Source organism: Myxocyprinus asiaticus, chromosome 35 (assembly GCF_019703515.2).
Source record: "Myxocyprinus asiaticus isolate MX2 ecotype Aquarium Trade chromosome 35, UBuf_Myxa_2, whole genome shotgun sequence".
NCBI classification, from domain to species: Eukaryota; Metazoa; Chordata; class Actinopteri; order Cypriniformes; family Catostomidae; genus Myxocyprinus; species Myxocyprinus asiaticus.
In genome coordinates, this window is record NC_059378.1 from 40,982,786 (window position 1) to 41,003,774 (window position 20,989).

The 20,989-nt window shown below is 37.6% G+C and overlaps 1 protein-coding gene across 1 annotated transcript; it reads right to left on the reverse strand.

Annotated features, from left to right (window-relative positions):
* Positions 1 to 15: 15 nt before the first annotated feature.
* On the reverse strand, positions 16 to 20,966 carry LOC127426478 (H(+)/Cl(-) exchange transporter 4). The gene is made up of 12 exons (XM_051673331.1): positions 20,822 to 20,966; positions 19,949 to 20,103; positions 19,163 to 19,262; positions 18,888 to 19,075; positions 17,768 to 17,890; positions 13,183 to 13,389; positions 13,022 to 13,102; positions 9,368 to 9,913; positions 8,562 to 8,748; positions 7,243 to 7,638; positions 5,137 to 5,353; positions 16 to 785 (listed from the first exon to the last, which is right to left on the reverse strand). The coding sequence occupies exons 1-12, from the start codon at positions 20,835 to 20,837 to the stop codon at positions 695 to 697; spliced, it is 2,307 nt and encodes a 768-aa protein (XP_051529291.1). The 5' UTR covers positions 20,838 to 20,966; the 3' UTR covers positions 16 to 694.
* Between the last annotated feature and the right edge of the window lie 23 nt (positions 20,967 to 20,989).

Here is a 20,989-nt window from a genome sequence, read left to right on the forward strand (position 1 = left end):
TACTTGCAACCGATTAGTATTTTGGAAACTATTTTATTTTGACATATGTTAACTTTTGTATTATAATACATTGTTTAATAAACAAATATACTGTAATAACTTCACAAAGACCTCGCAAATTTGATGTACCAGTGAAATGGTGCGTTTCACACCCTGTATAGCAGCCTTTACAATAAAAATACAGTAAACAAAAGTTAGAGATGCCTTATTTTCATTGCACATGTTTACAGTGATAGTTCACCCAAAAGTAAAAAAATATGTCCTTATTTACTCACCTTCATGCCATTCCAAACCCATATGATTTTTTTTCTTCTGTGGAACGTAAAAGGTGAATTTTTCCACATTCTTGAATTTAGAAAGTCAGTCATACAGGTTGACAGGGTTGAAGGGTGAGTGCATGATGCAGAATTTGTACTTAACCTGTAAAGTTTGTTCAAATCCTTTAAAAGAATCAAAAATTACAATAATGCACATAATAAAAAATAAAAATATATGGCAAGAGCAGTGTAATAAAAACAACAACATCTACGTTGAAAATAACAATTGGCCGACAGTCTCAGTTGCATCAGTCCTGTTTTGGCCAAATAAATATATATTAGTGTGCAGAACTGAGGACTGAGTGTGTAACAGATAACAGGAAGTGTGCACTATGTACAGATTGAGTCTGGAGCGGGTTCGACTCCTGATGGCGCTGTTAGTTGAACATGATTGATTCAGGGTCTTGATTCATCATTTGTGCCATGTGTCGCAGAACATCCTTCTTAGTAATGATTCCAAGCAAACGTCTGATGAGAGAGAGTGGTTATTTTAGTTATCAGCAGTTTTAACCAAACCACTGATCTACTGATTAGAGATCATGCTAATGCTAAATAAGAACAGATTTATCACATATCACCTGATTTAACCCTCAAGGAACAGGACTTTTGACTATCAGCATAAAGTCTGGCTCACCCTGCAGCTTATTTTGAAGAAACTGCCTCTAAAATATTCAGTGCCATGAACCTCACAAACTTTGGGCAAATCCAGTGACTAGTTCGTCCTCTTGGGTTTTGTCATGTTGTTGATGTTGATAATCTTTAATGTGTTTGATACATGTTTAAATTATTACACGTTTATACATTTTCATTGCTACAGTTTGATGCATGCTTGTGTCATTTTGCACATTGTTAACTGAAATATGTTCATTTAATGTAATTTCGTTGACTAAAATTATATGTCATTTTATTGTGAGTAAAACTGACAAATAAATAAATATGACTTGACAAAATATTTAGTAAATTTAACCTCTTCAACTCTGGGGCATATTTGGGCTGCCACTGGCTATTTTTCACACTCAAATTTAAAAGCTCACCATTTACACGTACTTTGGACTAACTGCCAAAAATTGGTCTCATTTTTTCAGAAACCCCCAAAATTAAAGAAAAAACTCCAATTAGTCATAAATAATATTGTATGTGTATCCTAAATTTGTAAGCATGAACTTCTGGTTTTGGTCACCCCGTCTCCCTCCAAAAAGTCTTATTTTATTCCACTAGATGGCAGCAAGTACTAACATTTCTTTTTCCTCTATCACCTTTCGTCACAATATACAGATCTGAAATGTAGGTGGCGCTCTAACACATTTTAGCCCTCAAAGATGTGCTCGTCCATAGACATTCAGTCTAATTTTCAGTTCATGCACCACCCCCATTGTTTCATCGAATATCTCGGCCTCTGAGTGGACTAGAAGCTCAATCTAGATGTCATTAGAAAGCTAAAGTCTTTCCATCTGCGATTATGTTTTATTTAGCATTTTATCATTAATGTTTGGTAACATATATTTCCAATGATTTGTTTAGCATGCTTTTCCTGCTGGACTGCATATTTTGTTCTGGGCATCTACGATATAACATTGGATTATTCACACAAGCAAGCTCACAGACGATAAAACAATGGCAATTTTTTTTAGAAAACTTCCTACGGTAAAAGTGGATATAATGTTTTTAGCTATTTGGGGCTTACAACAGCAGTAATCGGAGCATAATGAGACGATGTGTTTGATGTCTTACAGAAATCATACTTCAATTTGTGATTCTTTTAAAAATCTTCAAACTGTGGTATTAGAGCAACATAATAACTGTATCAAATCAAATCAAATCACTTTATTGTGTCACAGCCATATACACAAGTGCAATGGTGTGTGAAATTCTTGGGTGCAGTTCCGATCAACATAGCAGTCGTGACAGTGATGAGACATATACCAATTTACAATAACATCAAATTAACACAACACAATTTAAACATCTGTTATACACATAATTACACTCAACAATATACAAATAATAACATACACTGTACAGTATACAATACGCTGTTTTTTTTTTTTTTTACTATATAGATACACATTATTCAATAAAAATTTAAAATACAAATATATATTAAAAAAAAAGTATTATATAGAATGTACAGTATTGTACTGTATTGACATTCAGGCTGTCGGTTGATAGTCAGTTGTTAAGAGAATATAATATAATAATAATATAATTTATGACAGTCCGGTGTGAGATATAAGAGTAAGAGTAATAAAGTCCAGTGCTGATGTATTTTGATCGTGGGAGATCAAGAGTTCAAAAGTCTGATTGCTTGGGGGAAGAAGCTATCATGGAGTCGGCTGGTGCGGGTCCTGATGCTGCGATACCGCCTGCCTGATGGTAGCAGTGAGAACAGCCCATGGCTCGGGTGGCTGGAGTCTCTGATGATCCTCCGAGCTTTTTTCACATACCGCCCTGTATATATTTCCTGGAGGGAGGGAAGCTCACCTCCGATGATGTGTCTGGCAGTTCGCACCACCCTTTGTAGTGCTTTGCGGTTGTGGGCGGTGCTATTGCCGTACCAGGCGGAGATACAGCCAGTCAGGATGCTCTCTACAGTGCAGGTGTAGAACCGTGTGAGGATGTGGTGGTTCATTCCAAACTTCCTCAGCTGTCTCAGGAAGAAGAGGCACTGATGAGCCTTCTTCACAACGACTTCAGTGTGGACGGACCATGTGAGTTCCTCAGTGATGTGGACACCCAGGAACTTGAAGCTGCTGACTCTCTCCACTAGTGCTCCATTGATGGTGATGGGACTGTGTTCTCTTGTCTTTCCTCCTGCAGTCCACCACAAGCTCCTTTGTCTTACTGACGTTGAGGGAGAAGCTGTGCTCCTGACACCAGTGTGTCAGAGTGTGCACCTCCTCTCTGTAGGCTGTTTCATCATTGTCAGTGATCAGACCTACCACCGTCGTGTCATCAGCAAACTTAATGATGGCATTGGAGCTATGTGTTGCCACACAGTCATGTGTGTACAGGGAATACAGGAGTGGGCTGAGAACACAGCCCTGCGGGGCTCCAGTGTTGAGGGTCAGTGATGAGGAGATGTTGCTGCCTATTCTAACCACCTGGCATCTGCTTGACAGGAAGTCCAGGATCCAGCTGCACAGTGAGCTGTTTAAGCCCAGAGCCCGGAGTTTCTCATCTAGCTTGGAGGGCACTATGGTGTTGAATGCTGAGCTGTAGTCTACAAACAGCATTCTCACATAAGTGCCGCGCGAACATCGCTATTGATCCATGGCTTCTGATTCGGATAGATTCGTACAGTTCTGGTCGGAATCACTTCCTCTACGCACGTTCTGATGAAACACATTACGCTATCAGCGTAAAGCTCGATGTCATCATCAGAGGCGGACCGGAACATCTCCCAGTCCGTGCAATCAAAACAGTCTTGTAGCATAGAATCTGATTGGTCCGACCAGCACTGGATCGTTCTGAGGGTGGGTGCTTCCTGTTTCAATTTCTGCCTGTAAGCGGGCAGAAGCAGAATGGAAGAGTGGTCCGATTTGCCAAATGGTGGGTGGGGGAGGGATTTGTAGCCATCCCGGAACGGAGAGTAGCAATGATCCAAAACCCGGTCCCCTCATGTGTTGAAACTAATGTGCTGGTGATATTTTGGTGCGACTGATTTTAAACTGGCTTTATTAAAGTCACCGGTCACAATGAACGCAGAAGCGTTCATGAGAATGAGAGCTTTCATTTGATATATTATTTGTCTATTTAAGTGCTATTTGAAAGACTTTTATATTCATATTAATATTTCTATCACATGACCTCTAGGTTGCGATGCAGATGTTTTAAGGCCTTATTTTGTTATAATATGCAACATAAATGCAGAAGTGATGATTATATATGGAAACTTCAGATTCTAAGCTTTCAAACGATACCTCATATGACTGACTTATGGATTCGGAGACTTTAACATTTTAAGTGTAATCTTTTTTCGCGACATGGTGCCCCCTTTTGGACCCGCCGGTGGGTTCGCAGAGTTGAGGAGGTTAAAGGACATTTTGGTGATTCTCACGAAACCTGTCAAGAAAGTGCCCAGGTCATCTTTAATGCCAAATCAATATAAATAAAATCTTAAATAATATTTTGCATAAAGAAAATTAAGCCTAGATTTGCCTTGTGACATTATTTTGAGGACACATTTTATCCCCCAATTCTCATTACCATAACACATCTGGACGTTTCACTTTTACACTTTACTAATTGTTTTCATTACCGTAACATCCCGTTTTTTTATACTGAATTACAGTAAAATATTTTTTTATTAAAATAAGTGAAAATAAAAGACATTACCAAGGGATTACTTCTACAGTGTATAGATAATTTACAATTTAATTAATATATAATATTTTCATGTTGCGGAGAATATCATAATGAGCATCTTTTTTTGCATAGCAGTTATGAGAATTGAGGGGTAAAATGTGTGCAACTCATGTCAAAAATAATGTCACAATGTTAAAAAAACATTCTAATGGCCCTAAAAATAGGCTTCATTTTCAGTATGAACAATTTAATTTATCATCTGTTTCTTTTGATATTGGGGTCAAATATGACCAGAACATTTACTTGACAGCTTTTGTGAGAATCACCCTTTTTGTCAAAAGACAAAAATTATGACTTAAATAAACAATTGTGTGAAAAAGTAACACTATGCATCCCGAAGCCAGAATCACTTCTTGATCGATGGAAACTTCTGGATGTAGTGAGACTAATTTCACCCTAACCTAAGTACTCATAAAAAAAAAAAAAAGTGTCAAACGGTTTTGAAGGGTCTTACCCGCTGCGTGTGACAAGACACTGGCGGAGACCCAGTTTGCGGAAGATGTCCACCACCGTCTCCATGGGCGTGTGGTCAGTGACAGTGAAGGGACTGAGATTCAGGATGCGTCTGAGTTTCAGTGGCTGCGGGTTTGATGCAGGAAGCTGCGGTGCGTCTTCAGTGAAATAAACCACTGAATTACTCACCACACCTTCCTGTTTCTGCCGTGCATTTTCTGAACAGAGAAAGAAAGAGATAATCCATTTTATTTACAGTACAGTCATTAACATGATATAGTATTGTATACTAGAGCTGGACAACATGTTATCAATCTATTTGCAATTATATTGCTTCCTATATAAAATGAAGCAATATTTCGATGAAATATTTTGTGTTTTCTATTCGGCCATTAAGTTTTGTGTCATAAGATTGCTTCATTAGACTAGTTTCACACTAGAATGAGAGCATTAGAAGACAGAAATATTTTAATAGTGTAACTTCAGTTGCAAAAATGGCGTTAGAGTTGGTAAGTTTGATTATTTTCCATGAATCAGTTCAATCTATCCATTTCAACGATTCATCATCACTCAAAAAGGTTTACAGAAGTCTCCATGCAAAATTTTTATTTACAGTTTAATCAGAAGTTTACAGACACCTTTGCCAAATACATTTAAAATTTCTCCAGAAAGTAAGATCTTTGTCTCCATGTGCACTTGCAAACTGTAGTCTGGCTTTTTTATGGTGGTTTTGGAGCAGTGGCTTCTTCCTTGCAGAGCAGCCTTTCAGGTTATGTCGATATAGGACTCGTTTTACTGTGGATATAGATACTTGTCTACACGTTTCTTACCTTAGGGTACCAGCACAGTTTCGAAACAGTGCCACCTAGTGGTCAAGAAATATGTACAATTTATATTTTTGCTTATAACATCTGAATAGTTTGACCTAAAATCATGAGACTAGTCTCTTTAGATTCCTTGGTGCATACCGAGTCGAATGATACCCAATTTTCCTATGTCAGCCATTTTTAATTTTGTCTCAAATTGTTGTATTTTAGAAACGCATTGGCGTATCATTACGAAGTTTGGTATGTGTCAAAAGTTTGGGGACACCAACACACAATGGTCAAATGATATAATAAAATGTTTATAACTATTGTCATGAGACGTGTGTCGTTAACTTCCTTGGGTCATGCCGAGGACGATGATACCAAATTTGCCATTGTCGGCCATACTTCCTTTCTGCCATTTTGAAAGTAATTGAAAACCTACTTTTTCGAAGTCCTCCTAGGCTGAACATCCGATTCGCATAAAATTAGTTGTGTATCATCTAGGATCACTCATGTCAAGAAGTTATCAAAAGCTTTTTGATAGACCAAACGGTTCTTGAATAACGCATTAATGAAACAGATGGCAAGACTCCTAAAAGGATCTGAGGCCGTATCTCGGCAACGCTTTGACGTATTGGCATGAAACTTTGTAGGTGTCATTTTCACCACAACCTGACAGCACCATATAAATTTGGTGACAGCGCCACCTTTTGGTCAAAAGTAAAATAAATTGTATTGTACTACAAGCAATTCTACTTACATTGCTTATACCACTTTTCTTAAAATCATAATCAGTGAAGTTGCATCATACAAGCCATAGTTATGCCTGGTCTGGTAATTGCTGCTTGCAGCTATATTTTATAACTATTGATTATTTTTAAGGAGAATTGTACAATATTTTCTTGCATTAAACATTTTAAATCTACTTGAGCTACAGTGGTTAAAATGATGGTTTCTCTGACTGAAAAAAATGTATTAGCTTTCTATAAAAGAGAGATTTATATTTCAAATCTGAAAAAACAAAAACATCTAATTCTTCAAATATCAGCAAGGATCCTACAGCGTTTTAGATGCAAAGCCTTATTGAGCTATGCACATTAAATTAGAATAGTTAGGGTAAGTAAAGTGTTCAACAATCAATGTGCAGCACATCCAGGCCAAATTATGATTCGAACTAAAAAAAGTAGTATTGTTGTTAGTTATTAGTAGTTGTGATATTAGTTATTGACACACCAAATAAGATTATGGGGGAAGTACACACTGGTATTTTAATTTGAAATTGAGTGTTTGTGACTTACTGATAGCCAGGATAAGATCTCGTCTCTGAACGAAGCCAATAAGTCTCTCTGATTCACGCGAGACAACCACAGGAAAGCCGTTGTAGTCGGTGTCTTTGATAAGCATCTCCACATCCTCCACTGTGGTGCTGTCTTGCGTCAGAACTGACAGCGGCGGGTCGTTTCGGCGTGGTCGCATCACATCCGTGGCTAGCGTGCGGTGTGTGAACTCGTCTTGATCCAGGTACGGGTAACCATTGAGCTGAATGTGAGATTCATAAATTCCCTCCTTCCCAAACGCATCGGCGACCCACTTACTGGTGACAGCGGCCGCCATCAGAGGAACGATGTACTCGAGACCGCCGGTCAACTCAAACATGATGACGACAAGAGAGACTGTCATACGAGTTACGCCACCTGAATGAAGAAGAGACAAGGCTGAAAAAAATTGTATATAGCAGTTTTGCTACATTTCCAAAATTCACAAGTTTTTTAGTTCTTTATTTATTTCTTTTGATTATTACAGGTACACTACAGAGGATTTCGCATTTAATTTTTTTTTATAAATGAACAAAATACCATTATTGAGCCAGTACCTAAAAAAAAAAGAAGAGTCAGTGTTTAATACCACTTTCTGTATTTAGACTCTTGATAATCGAGATTTTAACATTATTGTTTTTATGTGAATCAATAAAGATACATTTCTAGTTCCAGTTCAGACCTTTGTTTTGTTGTACGAGAAAAAAATAGCTTCATACCATGTGACCCACATATGGTTTTCGCTCGTTGAAACTTAAGGATGGAGCCACATTGAGAGCCCCAGATCTCTGGGATTGAACAATATAAGGCCTTAAAAATGAAGATCCAAAAAGGCTAGTTTGTTCAGAACCAGAATCTAAAAGGATATTGAGATATCTTTAATACTTCTCCATTTATAGGCACTCCTATTTTGGAAAAACAACACAAAAAAGTGCAACAAGGGGTGCTGAAGAGAGCTGATTTTAGAAATAGACCTACCTATCTCTGTGTAAAAATAAAATAATGACACAGACACCTTTCTATAGTTATTTTTTTGACCTGTAGTTTTGCTCCAAAATCAGCTGAAAATTGCACCTCCTACAAAATAATGGATTATTCAATACATACTGATCAAAGGAATGTAATACTTCGGCTTTCATCAACATTTATGTCTTTCTTTCACCAATAAAAAAAATGATCAAAAACAAAATTATGAGCCGGATACCTCCGAGTTGAAATGGAATGACCCTTAAGCATACAGCAGCTTCAAATTCAACCTATTTTTAACATTTTAAATCTAAACCTCAAAAGGAATGTCTTACCTAAACATGCAGCCGCCCCGACCATCGCATACAGGCCCGGAGTGACACAGTCTGCACCCGGGCGACACCAGTTCTTAAAAATTATCCAGTCGTGGTGATGATATGCCATCTGCTCCACTGCAATGCCCACGATACGCCCGGCGATAGCGCCCACCGCCATACTGGGGATGAACAAGCCTGAGGGGATCTGAGAAAAATGCCATGACAAAGGTGACATTACAAATCAAAATCATAAATAATATCATTCAGGGTCCATTTTTTATTGTATTATTTCACACCGACCAAAGGCAGGTGAAGAAATTTTGCATTGTTGGATTCAAAAAACATTTTGATAACAAGAGAATTATTACAATTATCATTTTAATATCCAGTGGGGCCCAAAAGACTGAGAAATTGAAAATCTGGGATTCAAAAAATTCAGTTAAACCTGAAAATATATATATATTTTTAAATATGACGGAAGCAAAAGTGGGACATACCAAATACTAAAACATTCTCAAATTTAAGACCCAAATTTAAAAATCACTGAAAATCATTGAAAGAAATGGCACCTTTTTGATATAAGAACTCCAGCAGAGGAAAAATTATTATTTTTTAAATATGAATATATAAACTTATCAACTTCTTTTTAAATAATTATGTAATAACAGCTTCAAATTTGGCTAAACTTTTATGCTACTTTAATTGTGCTTTCTGCCCTTTTTGGAGCTTGACAAACATGGCCACTATTTACTGTTTTTGTATGAAAAAGAGCTCTGCGTTTTTATGGAAAAAACATGTAAAGTTGACAAATCCCTCACCCTCACCTTCATGCCGAATGTAAAGATAGTGATGATTATCTTAAAGATCAGTGCCAGTGCCAGCTGCCAGAGGGCGCTGTAGACGCCCGGCCCCGCGGGTCTATCTGGAATATCGTCCACCGGTCGCGTCATGTTCGGGTTGTTGATGTAATCGCAGAGTTGTGATGACTCCAGCGCTCCGCAGTCGTTAAACAGCTCTGAGATCAGTTCACTGGTGCTGCGGCGTGTGTAAGGATTTGGGAATGCCAGGATAGCCGTGATTCCTGTCACCACGATCACCTCCAGCACTGGATACTTCCCGAGCAGCGTGGTCTTGCGGCGGCGACACCACGCGATATTACAACGGATAAAAAGGGTCCCCCAGAGCCCACCAAACACGCCCAGCAGAATGAACGGCACCAGCTCGGCCATGTACCAGGGCGTGTGGTACTCGACGTAAAATAGCACCAGACGATTGTTGCCAAACGGGTTGATGGAGCGGAGTGTGAAAGCCGCCACCAGCGCGGCGAAAAAAGAACGCCACAACGTCTTCAGAGGGAAATAATAACTGACCTGCAGAAACAGATATGAAATCATTTATTGAATCATTAATAATGAAGTCTTTTTTCAGAAATATCAGACGGCTATTCGAGACGAGTATTCCAGAGAATACATTTATACTTCTCATACATTTCTGTATTTTATCTTTTTACAAGATATTAAGTACAAGACATTAGAAGAGGCCATACTTTCCACTTTTGTAGCATTTTTTTGCCCTACAAAGTTCAATTATAATGTTAGTCATGGTTTCTTGTCGCAGTGTAGTATTTCGTGAACATTTTTCAGCCTTTCTCCTTACATAAAATTGATTTGAAGTGTCAGTTTTTGCAGTTATTGTCATTATGCTGCAATCAAACCTGACCATGGTGTTACAAAGAGAAGACATAGAATAAACATTTTTCTACCAATAATTAATTTCAAACATAAAATGTCAAAACTCAAAGTAAATGCATAATAATGTCAAGAAAATGAACATCAATAAACAGAAATGAACTGCAAATTTCTGAAAATTAAATTAGAGAATAAAACAGAAAAAAAAGAGTAAATATTTTGCAATTTCAAACTTTCTATAGTAAAAATGTATTTTGCAAATGCATGTGTGTGAGTGTGTCAGATTGCTGTCATCAGCTGGAAAACAACAGATGACTTGTAATGTCAACAATGACCAAAAGAGGCCGAAGAGCTCCACTTATTGATGTCCTGTTTCTGTGTGTGTGTGTGTTCTGCACTGTGAGTGTGTTATCTTCTCACCCCTTCATTTTTGAGCATGTGTGTGTTTAGCATTGTGGCTGATTTATTGGTTTTATTTGACAAATGTAAAAAAAAAAAAAAAAAGAGGCTCTGTGTTATAGTCTCACGAGTATATTTTTGTGTAAGTGTATTTGTGTGTGAGTGGGTGTGTATGTTTTGCACTGAGGATGTTTTAGAGTCTCATCCTGTAATTTCTGTCTGTTTTTTTTCTGCATTGTGGCGGATTTATTAATTGTATTTGAAAGATTAAAAAAATTGCTCTGTCTTTTGGTCTTTCCCATTCATTTTCAATGGTCATCAATTCTGACCGCGAATACCAAAGGTGTCGCTTTTTTTTACGACCACTTGGCCTTGGACTCAAGCCCAATTTGTTTTTGTATGTTCAGATGGCAAATAGAGGAAAAGGCACCAAGTCTTGTACTGCTCAGATAAAGGAAAGCATTTTTATTACATTTTAAAAATTTATTTTGGTCATACCATAGGAGAGTTAAAGAAATTTCTGGTAAATTTGTCATTATGGGACCATTAAATGTAGTGTAAACAAAATAAACAATGAAAAAAAAAGAATGTGAAAAAATTTAAGTTGTACTAAAAATAATAATTTAACGCTCCAAACATCTGGATAACAGAACTGGTGTCCAATGATGCCAAAAATCACATGATCAAAATAAATAAATAAATACTATCATTCAGGGTCCACTTTTTTTCCCTTTGTTTCTTTTCCCGACCAAAAGAAAATGTATGAAATTTCAGCCATTAAACAATATTTTGCATTGTTGCATTCAAACATTCAAACAAGTAATTATTAAAATAATTTGAATATCCGGTGGGGCCCAAAAGACTAAGAAACTGAAAATCTGCCATTCAAAATGTAATTGAAACCTGAAAATTAACAGAACGTTTTAGGATTTAGAAACATTTTAAACAGAGAAAATCCATGAGAATATAAAAATAAAAGGGGGGCGTGGCCGGGCCGTAATGATGTAATGAATAATCAGCGGGAGAGTGATTAGGGGGGACGGAGACGCCAGTTCGAGAGAGAGACGCACGAAGATGTGTGTGCGCGCGTCTTTGTCTCTCTAAATTAAATGCATGTTGACAGGAAAATAAGTATACAGTATATGGTCTCAAATTTCAGCATTTTCAAAATCTGCGATTAATCGTGATTAACTTAAAAAAAATTTGATTAATGCCGATAAAACATTTTAATCGAATGACAGCCCTAATTATTTCATATAAATGTTATGGGAAAAAATAGATGATTACTTTACAACAAATCAAAGCTTTTCTAACTATTTTTCTTCATGACTTTTATTAATTCTGACTTTTGAACAACAAACTTTTAAGTGTGTACTTTCAAAAGAGACCACAATTACACCTGTAATACAATGGAGTGATGAACTACAGCCACTGAATTTTGAGTGTGTCCTTTTTAGGCTTGTCCTCAAAATGAGGGGCTGGAAGGATTGAATGATTTTGATAACTAAATGACCTTTTAAATACCTCTGTAAGATGAAGCAGTTATTCTTGCTCACTTGTAAAGAGTAACCCTATTATTTGTGTTTTTGTCTTAGGTTACCTCATTACTGCAACACACTTATCATTACTGAAACACGTACCAATTATAAAATGCCAAATCTTATCATTTATCCTACGATCAACCATTAGACATACTGTATAGTTATAAAAATAAAAAAAATATTCGGATTAATCTGAAAATATTTTTAAAAAGGTGCAAATTTGGTTGTGTTTCGGTAATGAGATAAAATTGATTATTTTAAACAAATCAAAAACAAATGGTGAGTAATGATTCATTTTATAAGATCCTCTACTAAATGCTGACATGTAAAGTTCAAATCAAACGTAATTATTTTTCAAAACACGCAGCTTCTAAGATATCTGGACATGGCTTTGTGTGTTGCGATAATGAGACACGCTCCAGAAAAGTTATTCAAAAATGTGGAAAAATGTTCAAATATGTCTTATACAGTTTACAATGATTTCAGACTTTCCTTTTCATGTTCCAAAAGAAAAGAAACTAAATCGTTAACTCTAAAACAAACTGTGTGAGATCTGAAAGAAATCTGTATTTCATGAGAATTACCCAGGTGGTTGATACGGTGTTCTGGGTAGTGGTTCCTCTGATACTCTGCTCTCTAGACATGACATGAGTCCCTCCTTCAATCCAAGTTCTCACTCATTTTATCGTCCGCCAGACGGAAATTTGTCTGGTTGCTTGGAAAAATTGAGAGCACACCTCTCCTCAACAAGTCCCACGGTCTGTGTTATCATTCATGTCCATAGCACAAACGGTGCAGGACGAGTTCTGCACCAAAATGTAATACTGTGTGTGTGTGTGTGTATCTGTACCTCTTCTAGGCTGAATAGAACTCCTCCAATTGGAGCTCCAAACGCAACAGACACACCTGCAGCCGCAGCTGCCGACAAAACCTAAAACAAATAAAACAAACGCATGAGCAAAAAGATTTCACTAAATAACAAAAACATTTACTATAGTAGATTTAACACACCTCTCTCCGTTTGCCCTCGTTCTTGCTATATTTGGAGAAAAGGCTGCAGAACAGGTTGCCACAGCAACAGGCGACGTGGACGAGCGGCCCTTCCTTCCCCAGACTGAGACCAGACGACACGGCCAGCACCAGAGTGACTGTCTTTATCAGCAGAGTCCATTTCCCCAGATAACCTCGAATGATGAAGCCACTCAGGATCGTCTTAATCTGGAAAAACAAACAAAACTGAGTTCAGTTCAAAAGATGCAGTATGTTTTAATATGGGAAAAAATTGTCTTCTGTACGTTTGTTGGCCGATAACTTTATGACTACTGTAAGAATGTATCATAATCTATATCAGGGGTGTCCAAACTACAGCCCACGGTCCACAGACTGCTCTGATGCAGCCCGTGAGAGATTTTGGATATAGAAAATAATTTGGCCCGCTATTGAGTAATTATATGAAATTCGTTTTCTGAACACTGGGTGTCGCTATCACGTACAGCCACATTTCACAGCACATTTGTCTCCACTAGTGCGTTCTCTTTAGTTGCCACCAGCTTCATTCATTGGAAGAGTTCAGGAGTTTGGAATCCTCCAGATTTCCACGGATGAAGTGCAACTCAAAAAGAATGATGCGTTTGTTATAGGACTGGTTTCGGGTTAGATACTTTGCTCACGTACTCGTTCTCGATAAAATCTCCCTATACCATGCATAGTACAACTGGATAGAGCTGCCGTTGTGCAGTGCAACCGGCCATAACGAGTTTATTGAGTGCGCACAGAGCCGAGCACACTCTCTTGAATGTCTTCTGCAGCGCTGGGAAGTTGATTAATAGTTATGAATTGGTTAGTTTTGAATCGATTGAAACAAGAAAAATGATTCAAGGACTTCTCAGGACATAAGAGAGAGTCTCAAAACCCTCGCGCATCTCTGCTTGTACTGCGCACACTCAACTCACATTTGTGTATCAAAGAAAATAAAGGAAGTGCAATCATTATCATGCAATCAAATATAATCTGTATTTGTACCACAAGTAATAACAGAACAGAAACTATGATTGAATTACTAATAAATAAAGAGTAATTCCTTGAATCACGTCATTGCAGGAAAATGTAACATATTCTGATGACAACGAAAAGATGTGTTACATTACTGCATGGTCAGAAATGTACTTTTCCATAAAGGGGCCAATAATTGCCCTATGGATATCATTTTCAGGGGAATTTCTAAACATATAAAAATGTACTGTCATTCCTTTATTCAAAACATATTTTATGTGATAGTGTGAAATGCTACACTTAAAGTAGATTTTAAGAACTATATCAGATGGTATAAAAATGTTTTTTTTTTTTGTTTTGTTTTTTTAAACCCACATTTTGAACTTTAGGGCATTTTTTTATTTTTTTTTTCCACTTTTGGGGGCAAAGAGCCCCGAGCCCCCCTTAATTTGTGACCCTGTATCACTGTTCTATTACACGCATTCTTGGTAAGAGAAATATCCTTTATTAACACACAATGTGATTCAAACTTGCATAATATTAAGCATACAATATAATGATGATGCAATAGTGGCATCTAGCCTTTTATTATTATTATTATTATTATTATTACAACGATGCAGCCCATGACACCTTATTTCTTTTTGCATCAGGCCCCAGTAGAAAAGATTTGGACACCCCTGATCTACTGTATATTATTGACAAATTGTAAAAGTTTTCTTTACAATGAGATCAAACACTTGACCCTCCTTGTTTCTTTTGTCGAGTTATAAGCCTTTAATTTTGGGTATGCCACTGAAACAGGAAACCTTTAAAAACACCTTCAGAGCTTAAAGGGTTAAAACACAATACAGCGACATCAGCGAATGATATCACAGAGACATACCATCAAATGTTTTTGGGTGACTCTAAAAATAGGCATCGTTTACTTCATGCAAAATATAATTTCTTGTTCTTGACCATTTTTGTAAGAGTCGATTCACCCATTAGGGAATAGAGAAGCCAAACTTTCATTTCTTGTATTGACAAAACTCCATAACACCACGTGAAGAGACATTACACCAAAATGAGGAACAACATTGGTGTGCCGATACCGATATCGGATTATTTAGAACCGATAGTTTGGTGGCTCTATTTCTTTTATGCTACCTTGTTCAAATCACTGATAATTAATTACACAACTTCAAAAGAAATGTAAATAATAATAATAATAATAATAATAATAATGATAGTCTCTGTCTTCCAAGTTTCAGAATAACTGGTCTCAGTTCTAAACAAATTCCACAGACATTTTATTTTAAACACAGCCTAAATTGTAGGTTAATTTACAACAGGTTTTTCCGCCCCCTTTTGACAGGAAATAATCTGCCTTTTTTCAGCAGTTTTTAAACAACCAGGTGAACCATTGTAGATCATTGCTTTTATCAGCCGATACCGATGATTGGCTGATGCATCTGTGCATCTCTAGTAAAGGTCGATCTACGGTTATGAAAATGGCAGAAAACCGATTGATAAAACAATGTTAAAACTATTTCTTATTCTTTTCTTACTATGATGCAGACATAGAGACTACAAGAGTACAAAACCAATAAAATCCCAGATGCAGTTTATTGTTCAACCAAAATCCCAATAATTACAACAAAATAAAATTACGATTTGGTGCATAACATGGGACTTTTTACTATGAGCAAACCCTAAACACACCTGGAACTCTTATTTTGAAATTATAAGACTTGGCCCCGGTTACAATTATCTATATTAAGTATTAACCAAATGAAGCTTTTTATAGCCTATATATTCACCAGATGAAGAGTTTTGTATGTATATATGTCACCAGATGAAGTTTAATGAGCCATAAGGTTTATTATTATTCACAAGATATGAAGTTGGAGATACGATGTATCTGCTGATGGGGCACATTTCCATACAGGCACACTTTGTATGCCTTAGCTTTAATTTAGAACAATTTGTCATTTAAACAAAATAACAAAATATGCATTGAAGTGAGGATAGATGAATATTGTCAATGACGAAAGACATAGATACAGCAAATCCCCACGAGGCGTCAGTGATTGTTTATAGTTCCAAAAGCTGCTGTTATACCATAGAAACAAACTGTTTTACATTTTTGCCATTAACCAATAGTTCCAAAAAGCAACTATCGGCACCGATTAATTGCTAAAACCGATATATCGGTCTAACTCTAATCTCAAGTCTATATTTTTGTGACAAATGTCATTTCATAGAGAAACTTGTGTCAAAATGTTTATTTTGTACCCTAGATAGAGTTCAAAGTTCGATCCAACACACCTAACTCTAAACTTAAAGCTACACTATGTAACTTTTGGCCCTCAAGTGGTTAAAAAATAAAACTGCATGTGTCTTGCGGAAGAACATTGTTTTGGTAATGATGTAAGTTGTGCTTCGGCTCTGCTCCTCTGTGCGGATGAATGTGGTTCGAGGCATCGGTGTACACATGGATACAGGACATCTCATCAGAACGAACGGACAAATAAATAACAAAAGGAAAAGACGGATATCCGAAAACATGTAATCTGAGCAGATAAGTGCCATATCTTATGCTGTTGTTTTGATTTATTGGAAACATTGATGTTTTGAAATAAATTACATTAAAGTTAGGCAACGTTCGTTAACATTAGACACAACGATTGCTAGTCTGATAAGGTCAAACGTTGTAAAGTTAAATGCAGGATATTCTGGACAAATAGACCAGGATAGTAACTCATTTATAGATTGTTATTGTTACCAACCAGTGGTCAACATCATTTCAAGACTCACATGTCCTTGGCAAGCCAAAGACTAAAGGATTTATTTATATAAATGATTGCCCTTATAAAGAAAATACACACGTGTGCTAGTAAGTGAAACGTTCTGCACCGATTCCAGTATAATTATTGTATTACACTACACACACACACACACACACACACACACAGACGTGTGATTACACCACTATACATAAACCATATCAATAAAATATCTTACCTGTTGAGTAAGAAATAAAGCCATCTCTGGGTCGCTTTTAAATCCTTACAGATCTCGTTGTCGCCACTTCTGAAAAGCCAAGCCGATGTTGATTGGGGTTTTATTACGGACTCTGTCGCGTTCCCTTTGTGCTTGTAGACTCTGCTCTGTTCAGGGTTTCTTTGTTTTTACAACTGGTGATTCCCCGGAGGTTTGCCGTTTTTAATGATCCATGGTCAGTTTTTCTCGTTCACTGTGACAACATACTTTCAAATTCAGCTACTCCCACACCACACACGCGCTACAGTAGCCGGATCTTATTTTCTCTGTGTACGGATATGACGTCAACACGCACGGGCGAATGACGTATGCATGCAATTTCCCGCAAAATCCATCCCGACAGCTCTAAATTATAAATAATTATTATAGGTTTAAAGGTAAAGGTAGGTAAAGACATGGTTTGGAAGAAGGATTTTTGTTGTACTCTCATTAATAACATTTTGTTATTTAAAAAAAAAAGTTACATCTACGCTTAGTCACCTGTGTAAACGCTCCAACAGTAGTTTAATTCAGCAGGATACAGCTGTTTATTTGTGTCCTGGTTGAATGAGAACTTTACCTCCGGTATTCCTGATCCACAGGCGTACGGAGCGAACACTCGCACCAGAGACACGGCCAGGAAAGAGAAGAACAGAGCCCACAGCACATACAGGAAGTAGTTTAGCACATACACCCCTGCACCCTGATAAAAAGATTACACAGATATAAGCAACCATGACATCAAAATCCTAATCAGTCCTGTTTTCTAGTAAAAATGATTTAATGTAAATTATAATGTAAAAAAAATAATCAAATCTAAATTTTGTAAATTTCCAAGCTAAAAAATGTGTAAGATAAAAAGACTTGTTGTCAGTATACATCATGGATTAAGTATATTTTTCTTACTCCACTGGCAAATCTTCTTTCTTTTTTAATAAAGTTTAAAGGATAAGTGTCACAAAATGTAGTTCAATTATGCTTAAAACAAGAAAATATAATGTGATCAAATCGTTCACTAACCTTATCTGTTTACAGTTATATCCAATATTACAATTTCATTGCCATGATGACGCAATGCTGTTGGTAAACCCCGTAAGCAATTTTATCACATTAAAGTCATGTTAACACATATAACATTTACATTACGTCTTGCAGCTATACTTTAAACCAGCGTGCAAGTGCCTTAACCACGATAAATGAGCGACAAGTAGAAAATATTTTCTGTGGTAATAAACATTGTTACAAATGCTGTCAATTAAGCTTAAATTCAGTCATTGTTTACTCACCCCTGTGTTGTTATAACTCTATATGACTTTCTTTCTTTTTCTTAACACAAAGGGAGAAATTGTGTAAAAATGTTGTGCTCAGTGATGTCATACAATGGCAGTTTATGGTGACCACCTCTTCAAGCTTCAAAAGAACATAAAAGTATAATTCAGAAGTCTAATAAATTATTCATGAGACTCATGATTGTTATGAAAGCATACGATAAGATTTGGTGAGAAACAAACTGAAATCTAATGTATTATTAAGTTAAACTCTTGACTGACGGTTGATCTCTTGTGCACGTTCATGAGTCTGTACGCAAGCTTTAGAGATCTTTGTACGAGAGCAACACAGGCGAGATGGGGTGTTCAAGCGAAAACTCGTTTTGTTTCACTTCATATTAATATGTTCATCACTTATTTGTGTAATTGTACCTCCGTGTATCCCGTCATCAGTTCAGCCCATTTCTGCCACTGAGGACATTTGTCTCTGTCAGCGAAGGTCGTCTCATTGGACGTCCAGCAGCACTGCTCATGGCTGTACCAGAATGCAGACAGACACACCCCCTCCTTCAGATCCGTCATCCAGTCAACAGCCAGATCGATCACTCCAGCCAACGTGCCTGTCACAATGCCCATCAGATGGGTCAGATCCAGTTGTTTATTTACCTATGCCGTCAGTGATGTCATGAGTGGGCGTGTCTCTGTACCTGACAACAGTCCAATCAGCAGCATCACCAGCCATCCTGACCAGGCGTCCAGCAAACTCTTTATAAACTCCCAGATCGACTCTTTACTCTTACTGGTGATCTGCAAAAATGAATTAAATACCTGAATCCTCAAATGTCACATTCACATACAGTACATACACAAAACATCATAAACACAGTTGTACTAACAATTAAATCACACCGGACCAGAGATCTCCAAAGACTGATGTTTAATTCCCAGATTATCACAGTCAGTATCTGTGTCTGTTGACAGTGTGTGTGTGTGTGTGTGTATGCGTGTATGCCCAGCCACCGCATGCCTAAACAGCTTTTGTTCGGCCGGATTGAGGGGGCTAAACGGGCACAGCACGGGTTAGAGAGGAGATGGAATGATGTGGTACAGGAGGATCTGGAGCTGAGTGGACTTGCCACTGACTGGTACCAGCGGTGTCAAGATCGGCCTCTGTGGAGGAGGCTCGTGAAGGACGCTACTGGGCAATTGGAGGCAGTCGCCCTCCAACAACAACGGAGGGCAGAGGAGCGACGCTCACAACAACGAGCGGAGCATCGGGTGGCTAAAGCACAGCAAGTTGGCACAGTAAGGGGCACAGGTTGTCCATCAGCCAATCGTCTCAGTCAGTCGACCCGTGGCATCTGGGTCTGCCCCGTGACCTCCTGCCAGCTCAAAGTGAACATAGCCTGGCACAAGCGTCATGGTGATGTCACCGCCACTTAGTGGCGAATGGCGGTTGTTGTTGTTGTTGTTGCTGTATGCGTATGTTTTACCTTCCTGTGTCTGTCTGTGTCTCTGGATTTCTCTCTCAGCCAGTCAATGGTGTGAAAGTCCTCGTAAGTGCCGACATCTGGGAACGGCTCGTCTAGAAAGTCCATCAGGTTTCCAGCACCGTTCATCTCCTCTGTGGGAGTGGCATTGCTGAGACCTACAGACAACAAACCACAAAACCACAAGGACCTTTCAAAGTTGTGTTTTTCTTCATTATCTTCTACAATTCATATACATTGGCACAGTTTACATTTGTCTACATATTTCATTTAGTGTATTTTTCACTGGCAGAGTAAAACACAGTGAATATTGCAGTAAAACAGTATTACAAAAATACATTTAATACTATTGTATTTACATGGTACTCCAATTTATGTCTTAGTTTTGGCCGCTTTCTGTTGTGGGTCCAGTCAAATATCGGCAAGTGACTTTTGGGCCAATTTTGGACCGGAATTGCATGTGGTATGTGGGCCAAACTCGCCCCAGATCCGGCCCAAGCCCATTTTGCTATCTGGGAAGGTACTTTAAAGAATACTATGTCTACAATTACCACAGTATTACCATTTGTTATTGGTTTAGATTTTATCATCAAACCTCTATAGGCCTTGTGTTGCTAAGATTGAACCAAGTTTTATTAATCACAAAAATTTAGAAAAACACAGTAGCTCAACAGGGACAAAACGAACTGAAGGCCTGTCAGTAATACTTGTTACATATGTATTTATATATCTACAGGACAGACAACAACATATAAAAATACACACATATGCGACATTAAATGCATTCAAATGAAGCCATAATAAACATAATGTATAGCATTATAGCAGGTGCATCGTAATTATAATACGAAAAAACAGATTTTTGCTTCATCTTACCATCTGCCTCCGCCATATCCGTTATTTGTGTTTAAATCAGTGCTGCAGTGATTGTTTTGGGGTTTCATCCATCATAATATCAGATTAATGTGATTATTGTGATGCAGTTCACAGATGACAAACAGCAACAGCAAGTACTGCGATGACGTCAGGACGCTTCCGATGATG

What these genes read in the sequence shown, in the direction of transcription:
- LOC127426478 (XM_051673331.1), bottom strand. An exon ending in ACGAGGGCAAACGGAGAGAG is followed by an intron (nt 13,103 to 13,182) that starts GTGTGTTAAATC and finishes TATTTGTTTTAG; the next exon opens with GTTTTGTCGGCAGCTGCGGC. An exon ending in AGATCTTATCCTGGCTATCA is followed by an intron (nt 5,354 to 7,242) that starts GTAAGTCACAAA and finishes TTCTCTGTTCAG; the next exon opens with AAAATGCACGGCAGAAACAG.